The 9,517-nt window shown below is 35.3% G+C and overlaps 1 protein-coding gene across 3 annotated transcripts; it reads left to right on the top strand.

The window, feature by feature from the left end:
- Positions 1-1,827: 1,827 nt before the first annotated feature.
- On the top strand, positions 1,828-6,909 carry slc52a3-1 (solute carrier family 52 member 3-1). Of its 3 annotated transcripts, XM_016461909.1 has the most exons (5): positions 1,828-1,985; positions 3,874-5,031; positions 5,640-5,763; positions 6,069-6,161; positions 6,557-6,631. In XM_016461909.1, exons 2-4 carry the CDS (start codon positions 4,016-4,018, stop codon positions 6,129-6,131), a joined length of 1,203 nt encoding a protein of 400 aa, XP_016317395.1. In that variant the 5' UTR covers positions 1,828-1,985; positions 3,874-4,015; the 3' UTR covers positions 6,132-6,161; positions 6,557-6,631. The 3 variants fall into 3 exon arrangements, with proteins under 3 accessions (XP_016317395.1, XP_016317393.1, XP_016317394.1); XM_016461907.1 differs by lacking the exon at positions 6,069-6,161 and having other exon boundaries at positions 6,557-6,909; XM_016461908.1 differs by lacking the exon at positions 6,557-6,631 and having other exon boundaries at positions 6,069-6,206.
- The last annotated feature ends 2,608 nt before the right edge of the window (positions 6,910-9,517 follow it).

The raw sequence follows: 9,517 nt of genomic DNA, 5'->3' as shown, positions 1-9,517 counted from the left end.
TCTCTCTCTCACACACACACACACACACACACACACACACACACACACACTGACTCTTATGACTTCACATTGTGACTGAACTAAAAGAGAAATAAATAGAGGTGGTTAACACCAGAACAGATTGTAACACTTCATAATATATGAAACATTGTTATCAGATTACTTGTAATAGATTTAGATTTATTAATGAATAATAAATATAAATAATACATTTATATTTTATAGAAACGGAACCACTTTTGTTTGTGAATTTTTTTGTGTGCGAGTTCAATAACAAACATTGTATATTGTATATTTCATAACTAAACAATCTATTCCTGTATGTGGAGCACTGGGAAGATTTTCACAGTATTGAAAAATGAAGGAAATGATCTGAAAATCATAAAAAATTATATTAATTTATACACAATTTCCAAAGTTCATAAATGTTTTTGGTAACACTTTAGTATAGAGATCAAGTCTCACTATGAACTAGTTTCTTATTAAAATGTATATTATTAACATATTGGCTGTTTATTAGTACTTATAAAGCATTTATTCTGCATTGACCATATTCTACATCCCTAATCCTACCCAATACCTAAACTTAACAACTAGCCTACCTTAATAACTATTAATAAGTAGCAAATTAGGAGTTTATTGAGGCAAAAGTCGTAATTAATGGTTTGTTAATAGTGAAAATTGAACCTTAAAACAAAGTGAGAACAAGTTTTTTAATGGTTTTATTGTTTTTGAAAGAAGTTACTTATGCTCACTACAGCTGCATTTATTTGATCAAAACATTTAGTAAAGTTGGCACCAATAGCCTTGTGGTTAGTGCATCGACATATAGTGCAGCTGCACTCACGTTGACCCGAGTTTGATTCCCGTCTCGAGGTCCTTTGCAGACCCCTCTCTTTTCCCAGGAATTTCCTGTCGTCTCTCTACTGTCCTATCTGAATAAAAAGGCATAAAAAGCCCATAAAAATAACTGTAAAAAAAAAAAACATTTCGTAAAAACAGTAATACTGTGAAATATTTAAAATAACTGTATTCCCGTGATGGTGACTGGTGCTTGAGGAACATTTCTTATTGTTGAAAAGCCTGGTGCTGCTTAATATATTTGTGGAACATGTTCTCATGGGTCCCATCTATACAGCTGGATGGTTTTATTTAATGTGGTAATAGTTATATTAAATCTTTCTTTTTTAGGTACAAGTTCAAAGCCTAACCAAAGCTGTTAATCAGTAATAGGGGTTGTACATGTAGGCCACACCATAGGAAGCTGCACTTATACTGTATGCTGTGCCTGAATAAGCTTTAAAGTCAAAATGGCTTGTGATGTTTTGATTTGTTAACCTTGATTTTACCTGCTATCACAAAGAAAATAAAAGAAGTTTAATATTTTGTAAAATGTGCAAAGTGTCCTATAATGAGTGTTCAAAGTTCCACTGAAGACTGACTTCAGAGTCAAGGACTATTGCTCAAATATTATGTGAATGTGCCCTACATTTTTTTCGTCTTGAAGACAGATATGATTGTTGAATAGGGTCAAAGTACATGCCACAAAAGAGAGAATATTCTGTTCACAATTAAATGATCATGATACATCTCAGAGGCACGGCAGGCCTACAAGTCAAATTTTTACTATTTACTGAACACTGTGGATGCACACTTTACATCTTGATGTCAATGCTGTAGTACAACGAGTTTCACAGAAGAACTGGATCAGCTAAAATGGCTTTTTTGTGAAGCCTGTCATGTGACCAAAGAGTAATGCACCTCATTAGAGCGGGATGACCTTCATGAGAGAGGCAGACCCACCCACACTCGTATGCTGAGGTTAAAAATCACATATCATTGTGGACAGTTGAGAAGTTAACCGGTAACAACGGGACACCAGACTGGGGAATGACAGCCGTTTCTATGACTGTACATATAGCACGCACTAATGTCTGTTGAGGAGGAAGAGCGTGTTCAGTCTGGCTCATTGCCTCAGCAGTAATGTGAGTATTGTATTTGTTTAATGCTCCTTCAGTGAGGTAGCACATAAATCAATCTTTTGTCCTGTGTTACTGGCATCAGATTTTTGCTAGAGCTGAAAAATGCTGACTGAATATTTTTACCACGTCGCTACTGTTATCATGTTACATTTGTGCAAATCTGGTTGTCTTTAACTTAACCAAGGGCAACTGATGTTGAAAAGACATCAAATTGACATCAAAATTGGCGTAAAAATACAGGTCAAATATGCAAATCAAACTGATGTCAAAAACTTACATTTTATGTAAATTGAACATCAAACATATTGTCCTACATATACATGAAACCAATTTCAGTGTGGGATTAACTTCCTATTTTTACCCAATTACCAATTGCCGTCCAAACTGAATTTAAACTCATGTTACAGTTGATATCAAATTGATATCAAGGTGCCTGCTGGGAAGACGGGGAAGAAGTTTAAGTTAATTTTAATTAGGGCTGCACGATATATCGTTTCAGCATCGATATCACGATGTGCGCATCCGCGATAGTCACATTGCAGGATGTGCGATGTTTACTATACTGAGCGTTATTTTTATACTGATCGTTTTCTTTGCTCACACACAGACAACGTGTCTACACTGCCCCGCACCGCTAAAGTCTGTCTACACTGGACGCGACAAAGCGACCGTTGCAAATCATTTGAACTTTGTGTAAATAGAACGCGGCATCAGTTTACTGTCGGGGATTTGTCACGCCGCGCCACATTTAGTATAGACAGTAGTATCACTGATTATAATGGGTTTTATAGTATTTTGTAGCGTCGTACCGCGCCGCTCGCATCCATTGTAGACACGGTGAGAGCCACGCAGATGCACGTGAACACTGAATTCCGTTCACTTCCGTGGTTATGTGTGCCTGCAATGACACATATGTGCAAAATGATGTCAAAATGCATGTCTCTGGAAGTATCCTTGTAAACACTGTTGCTTATGGCTTAGGTGAAGGTAGACAATTGAGAAAGAAAATGGATGTGTAACAGTATATTCACAGCAGTTTAATGTTCCTGTCGCTTTCTGTGTCATGAATGTTTATCAAACAACAAAACACAGAGAGAAAAAACACTTTTGTAGCTTTAACACAGATTTATTAGATTTAATTTATACAGGGAAGACTATGCAGTTATTTTACGTTTGATTATTCAATTTCTGTACATGAATACTGTTAGAATACTGAATACGGTTAGACCGTTTATTTCATTTGTATCTTTGTTCTATTATATTTATCTATGCTTGTAATTTGTTTATTTTCTATGCTGATTTCTACAAAATCAGCCCAATCATTGATTTTTTTTTTTTCCAAATAGAGCAATTCAAGTCATCTGGTGATTTTTTTTTTCATATCGCAATATATATCGCAGAAAAACAAAATATCGCAATGTGAGTTTTTTTCCCAATATCGTGCAGCCCTAATTTTAATGTTAAGTCTTTGATTGTAAAATAAATAAATAAAGTTATTACATAATTATACATTACATTATTATTATATTATAAGTTTTAAATATAAAAAATGTTTTTTTTTTTACAATTAACAAGCCATATTAATCCAGCAATTCACATTTTACTGTCGTAATATCTGTTTATGATCTTTTTATTGCTATGTTGCACTTGTACTTTGTATTGCATGAAACGTGTTATATAATTAGTTTAATTGAATACAATTCTATATATAAATTCTCTCTCTATATATAATATATAGAATTGACAGTAAATACTTGTAGTTACAAAAAATCTATTCATAATAAATGCTCTTAATTTGCAATAATAAATCTATCTATCTATCTAGATATATAATTGCTACTTAATTACTTGGTCTGGACCTTTAATATTTCTTTTCTGTTTCTCACTGAAGGTAATCAGATGTCTTCACAAAGGCAAGAAGAGAAGACATCCAAACATAGCCGAACTGAAGTGGCATCACACCATTTACAATACTGAAGTTGAAAGGAGTTGTCTGACATCAGATATTTCTACATTTCAACCAGCTGTTCAGCATGCCTCTGTACATCCATGCCTTGGCATGTGCTTTCGGTCTGGGCTCCTGGGTGTCCATTAATGGCTTGTGGGTGGAGCTTCCTCTGATAGTCAATGTTCTGTCAGAGGGTTGGGACTTGCCCTCCTACCTCACAGTCATCATTCAGCTTGCCAACTTAGGCCCTCTGCTGGTGACCCTGGCACACAAGTTCTGTCCCGGGCGACTACGTGAACATCTGGTCATCTATGCGGTCCTGTCGATCGGTGTTGTAGCTTGCGTCCTACTTGCTGTGTTTTGGAAGAACACCACCGTGATCCTTGGGCAACCGCGTAGCACAGCATTTTTCATTCTCACGTTTTTTCTAGCTCTGGTCGACTGCACCTCATCCGTCACCTTCCTGCCATTCATGATGCAACTTCCAGCCAAATACATCACCACATACTTCATTGGAGAAGGTCTGAGCGGTCTGGTTCCAGGCCTGGTGGCCCTGGCACAAGGGGTCGGGATGTCAAAATGCGTCAATGTGTCTCATGTATCAGATAACCTCACAGAGCCTGGACCTCCGATCTTCATTGTGGAGACACAGTACCTCCCTCCTAATTTCTCCACTGAGATCTTCTTCTCCTTCCTGGCCGTAATGACAGCAATAAGCCTGGGCTCCTTCATTATATTAAACCGCATGCCTCGTACATTTGAACTATCCACTGAAAATCTCGTCCCGGACTCAGATGCTGTTGCAACAGTCTGCAGGGGTTTGGAAGGCCCCGTGGACCTCAATCCAAAGACAAACAGTCCAGAGGAAGAGGAAAAGATGAGAAGTACAGTGCTGCTTTCTAAACCACTACACTCCGGCTATCAGCTGGCATTTATCTATTTTATGGTTTTGTGGGTGAACGGTGCAACAAACGGACTGCTGCCCTCAGTGCAAACATTCTCCTGTATGCCATATGGAAATATAGCCTATCACCTGTCAGCTGCTCTGTCGGCGGTAGCCAATCCAGTGGCCTGCATCATTGCCATGTTTTACCCTAAACGGTATCTCTACTTTAATTACAATCTAATAATCTTACATTTATTTACCATTTTATTACCATTCTGCATTTAATTTGTGTTCTATTAAGCAGATAAACTGTGTGTTTAAAGATATATTCCAGGTTAAAAACAACTTTATGACATCTGAGGCCTGCTGTCAATTGCCATAAATATTGAATCCCTCAGTATATCAAAATACATGAAAAAATATGGAATCCTAGCAAAGGGCTAGATCACACTGTATAAACATAACTATTAAAAAGAATATATATATATAAATTGTTTTATAAAAATATATATATTTTATGTATACATGAGATACATATACATACACATTATTTTATATAATACAATAATGATGTATAGAGTGCATAAGCATGAGTTTATCAGTTTTTTTTCAATAGTGACGTGTTTTAACCAAAACTTTACCTTCACGTTTCTTCTGTTAATCCCTCTGTCTATATTGCCAGTCTTCTAAGTGCATTTACATTTACATCTGAGGGATGAGTCTACATTATTTTCTGTATTTAACCCACAATATTCACTTTAAAGCACATTTCAAGGTTTAGAATTGCAGTTTGACTAACAGTGAGTATATAATTCTCTTCCAGTTCATTAGTATTTCTGGGCATCCTGTGTCTGCTGGGCTCTGTTTTTGGAGGCTACAATATGGCCATGGCTGCCATGAGTCCCTGCCCATTACTCCAAGATACACCTCTAGGGAACGCTATAATAGTGAGTTACTTTTTAATGTAATCAGCCCATTTCTAGAATATTCTGTCTAAATGTTTTGCATATAATGAATCTACTATTTATTCTATTCGGAATGAAATCTTAAAAGATTAATGAAAATGGTTCGTCAAAAGTTTTGTTCCTGAGGCAACAAATAAAACAAATGTAAAATAGTGGTAGCTAATACAGCATACATAAAGAAACAATTATGATAATCTCTCATAAATAATTACATTCCAAATATGAATGAAGCCTAGTGAACATCACAAATGATTAATGCTGGATTTGGTATAATCCTGAAACACTAGAGAAATCCAGACCCATGTGCCAAACAGCTCCCTAGTTTCAAAGTCAAGTGTTTGCATCACTAGTAATGCTGAGCTGAGTAATTCTGGGCTGAGGTGAGATATACTAGTGCTTTCTCATAATTACCCCGATAACTGACCACTTCTGGGGCCAGTTGCATAAACTTAGCCACCATGTTAAGACTGTGTCTTAAGAACTAGTTTGACCAAATAGCAGTTGCCAAGGGGTAATCAATCTTACTCTTCCAATACAAATAAGACCAATCTGCCTTTTCATAATGGAATTAGAAAAGTTATGACCAGTCTTGAAGAAAAAAATTAGATGGCTAACTTTTAAGACTAGTCTAAACAGTTTATGCAACCGGCCCCAGATCTACTGTTACAGACATGGTAGTTCCTTTCTGTTATTTAACCTTAAAATATTTGATTTCAATCTGACAAGCACTGATGACCCATTTGCCTCTTTTTTTTGTGTTTTGAACTTATTTCAGGTTTTGTCATGGGTGTTCTTCACTGGTCTGCTGTCTTATGTGAAGGTGATGGTGGGTGTGATTCTGAGGGACCGGAGTCACAGTGCCCTCGTCTGGTGTGGAGCAGCAGTTCAAGCAGGCTCTTTGTTGGGCTCCGTCATTATGTTTCCCCTGGTTAACATCTATCATCTTTTCCAATCGGGAGACGCTTGCAACACCATATGCTCATTATAATAAGGGTTTAATAAGACTAACAGGGGAATAAACTACTGCTTACTGAGCTAATGATTGTGACATATTGTTTAATGAATATTTGACACTTATTTGGAACTCCTTAGAACTGTTTTGATGCTCCTCTATTTTCTTTTCACATTAACTTAACATTTGTACATTTTTTTTAATTATTGTGGATTATTATGTATGATGTTGAGACTTCATGATATCTGGAAATATCTACAAGTGTTTCTGGATCACTTATGTAGTATGACCAGTCCAATATTATAGCAACATCTTATGATTACTAGTGCTGTCAAATGATCAAATGCGATTAATCGCATCCAAAATAAAAGTTTTTGTTTACATAATATATGTATGTGTACTGTGTTTATTTATTATGTATATATAAATATACACACACACACACACACACACACAGTATATATTTTAAAAAATATATACATGTATATACATTTATAAATTTATATTATTAGATTTTATGGATGCGATTAATCGCGATTAATCGTTTGACAGCACTAATTATATCAATAAATTATTTAATATTGTAAATACTACTAAATTGATGTTTTCTGTTAAATTAATGTTCTCTAACGAGTAAAGCACTATTCAGATTCTGTGGTGTGTTGTCAATTATCACAGATAATAATTTGGCTCGTCTCTCAATCAGCGCTCACAATAGACTCATGTGGGTGTATTGTTCTCTGTGTAAACAGTCCCTTTCTGTTCCTATTATGCGAAAGCTTCATGGTTTAATGGCTTCGCATGGTCACAGCAGGAGTTTTTGATAAAACTAGTTAAGGATTTTTATCTCATTTAACTTGTAAGTCTTCTTGCTTTACTTTCAAAACCTTTTTTAACATTTATTATAATGCAGTTTCTTGTCCCATAGACTGTAAGTGCACTGCTGTACACACTATTTGTTTGTTTTTATAAAGTGAGAGACAAATTTTTTGTGAGTCAACAGAACGTCAACCGTCATGACATCATGTCATCACTAGATGGCGCTCATTTGCTGTATATTTTATTTTTATGGTAATGCTCTTTTGCAGACGGCCTGTGATTTCAGAGTGAACTACTGCAGGAGGGTGTTACTGACAGCAGCTCCAAAAATGATATTTAAAATGAATGAATAAATAAATAAATCAAGCCAAATGTTTGTGATGTAACATTTGACATCAAACCTCCGCAGTTTTAAAAAAATCACACTAAAACATTGTATCAGAGATATATTCACTTTTGACAAAAGCATGTGATCTATGACACCCAAAACGTCATTCATCTGAGAACCACATGACTGCTTTAGTATCTTGTTCAAAATGAGCAAACCCCAGTGCAGTTGACTTTTTTTTTTTAAATTAATTATTATTATTTATGAATTTATTTATGAAGCTCAATGTTCATCTGACTATGAAATATCAATTGAAGCCAGGACTGGGGCATGGTTAAAATAGACAGGCTGCAGATTTTATTCATGATTTTTTTAAATAATTTGAATTATTTTAGTGCCAATACACAGACACAAATGAATCACTTTGACAGTGACCTTTAATTATAAAATAATACCATGCGTTTACTTCTAAATCAATAAAATAAAATAATTGAAATATAGAATCAGTTGCAGAATTAAATGTGAAGCGGCTGTAATAGGACACATCCGTTTGTTAGGTGCTATTTCATATTTTGACCACCAGATGGCTACAAGATACATAGTGTTGAAAAGCTTTGAGTAATAAATCTTTTTACTACAGTTTTTTTTTTTAGGAAGGGAGAAGCCTCAGGTCTTCGCAAACGCTTTTTTTATTCGTTACTACCAAATACTTGCCATTTAGTGGAAACTTTTATTGAGTTTCATCCCGAGCAACTTGCAGATATGTAATAACCTTGGATTCAATGCCTTGCTCAAGGGTACAAATTGTGATCTGAACAAATCCCCAAATTGCACATTTTAGAATCAGTCTGGCATCTCTTGAGCTAGCAGTCTAGATTGTGAATCCTTAGACGTCCACCACCCACATCCTTTTCTGAGTCAACCGACTGCTATCAATAAGGAGAAATACACAAAGCACTAATGACAGCCTCTAACCCATCTGGCCTCTTACATGTTCATCACTGCAAAAAAAAAAAAAAAAAAAAATGTTTGTCTTGTTTTTCCAGTACGAATATCTAAACATTATTAAATCAAGATTCATTTACCAAATGAGAAGCAAAATGTCTTTAAGATATTAAGTTTTGTGTTCTGAAAAATATATCAAAATGAAGTGAGAAAAATATCTGCCAATGTGGTAAAAAAAAAAACTTAATTCAAAGGGAAAGCAAGATTATTTTTCTTACCTTTGGCAGAGATTTCTTCTTAGTTTTGACTTAGTCTTTTTTTCTGAAAAATGAATCATCTTGTGTCATTTTGCTTATTTTTACTGCAAAACAAGACAAAAATATTGAGTAGGAAAATCATTTTTTGCAGTATTTGACTATTTTGACTAATTTAGTCAAGCTTTCAAATGCCAAAATGGGTGCTGTACCATTTGTGCCAATGACAATATTTGATTCAACATCCTCACAGAGACAAAATACAAAATCCAACAATGCAAATCAGCCCAAAATTACACATGCACCCTGAGAAATCATCCAAAAACTGACCTTTGGCTAAGTTATACAGTCAAATCTCCTGCTATGCCAGAGTCCTGACAGGTGATCAGACTGCCAGAAATGGTTAACTAATAAAGAGAAACAAAAAATGAGCAGTGT

The sequence above is a fragment of the Sinocyclocheilus anshuiensis genome, unplaced genomic scaffold (genome assembly GCF_001515605.1).
Source record: "Sinocyclocheilus anshuiensis isolate Anshui unplaced genomic scaffold, SAMN03320099.WGS_v1.1 scaffold80, whole genome shotgun sequence".
NCBI classification, from domain to species: Eukaryota; Metazoa; Chordata; class Actinopteri; order Cypriniformes; family Cyprinidae; genus Sinocyclocheilus; species Sinocyclocheilus anshuiensis.
This window is presented reverse-complemented; position numbering and strand designations above follow the sequence as displayed.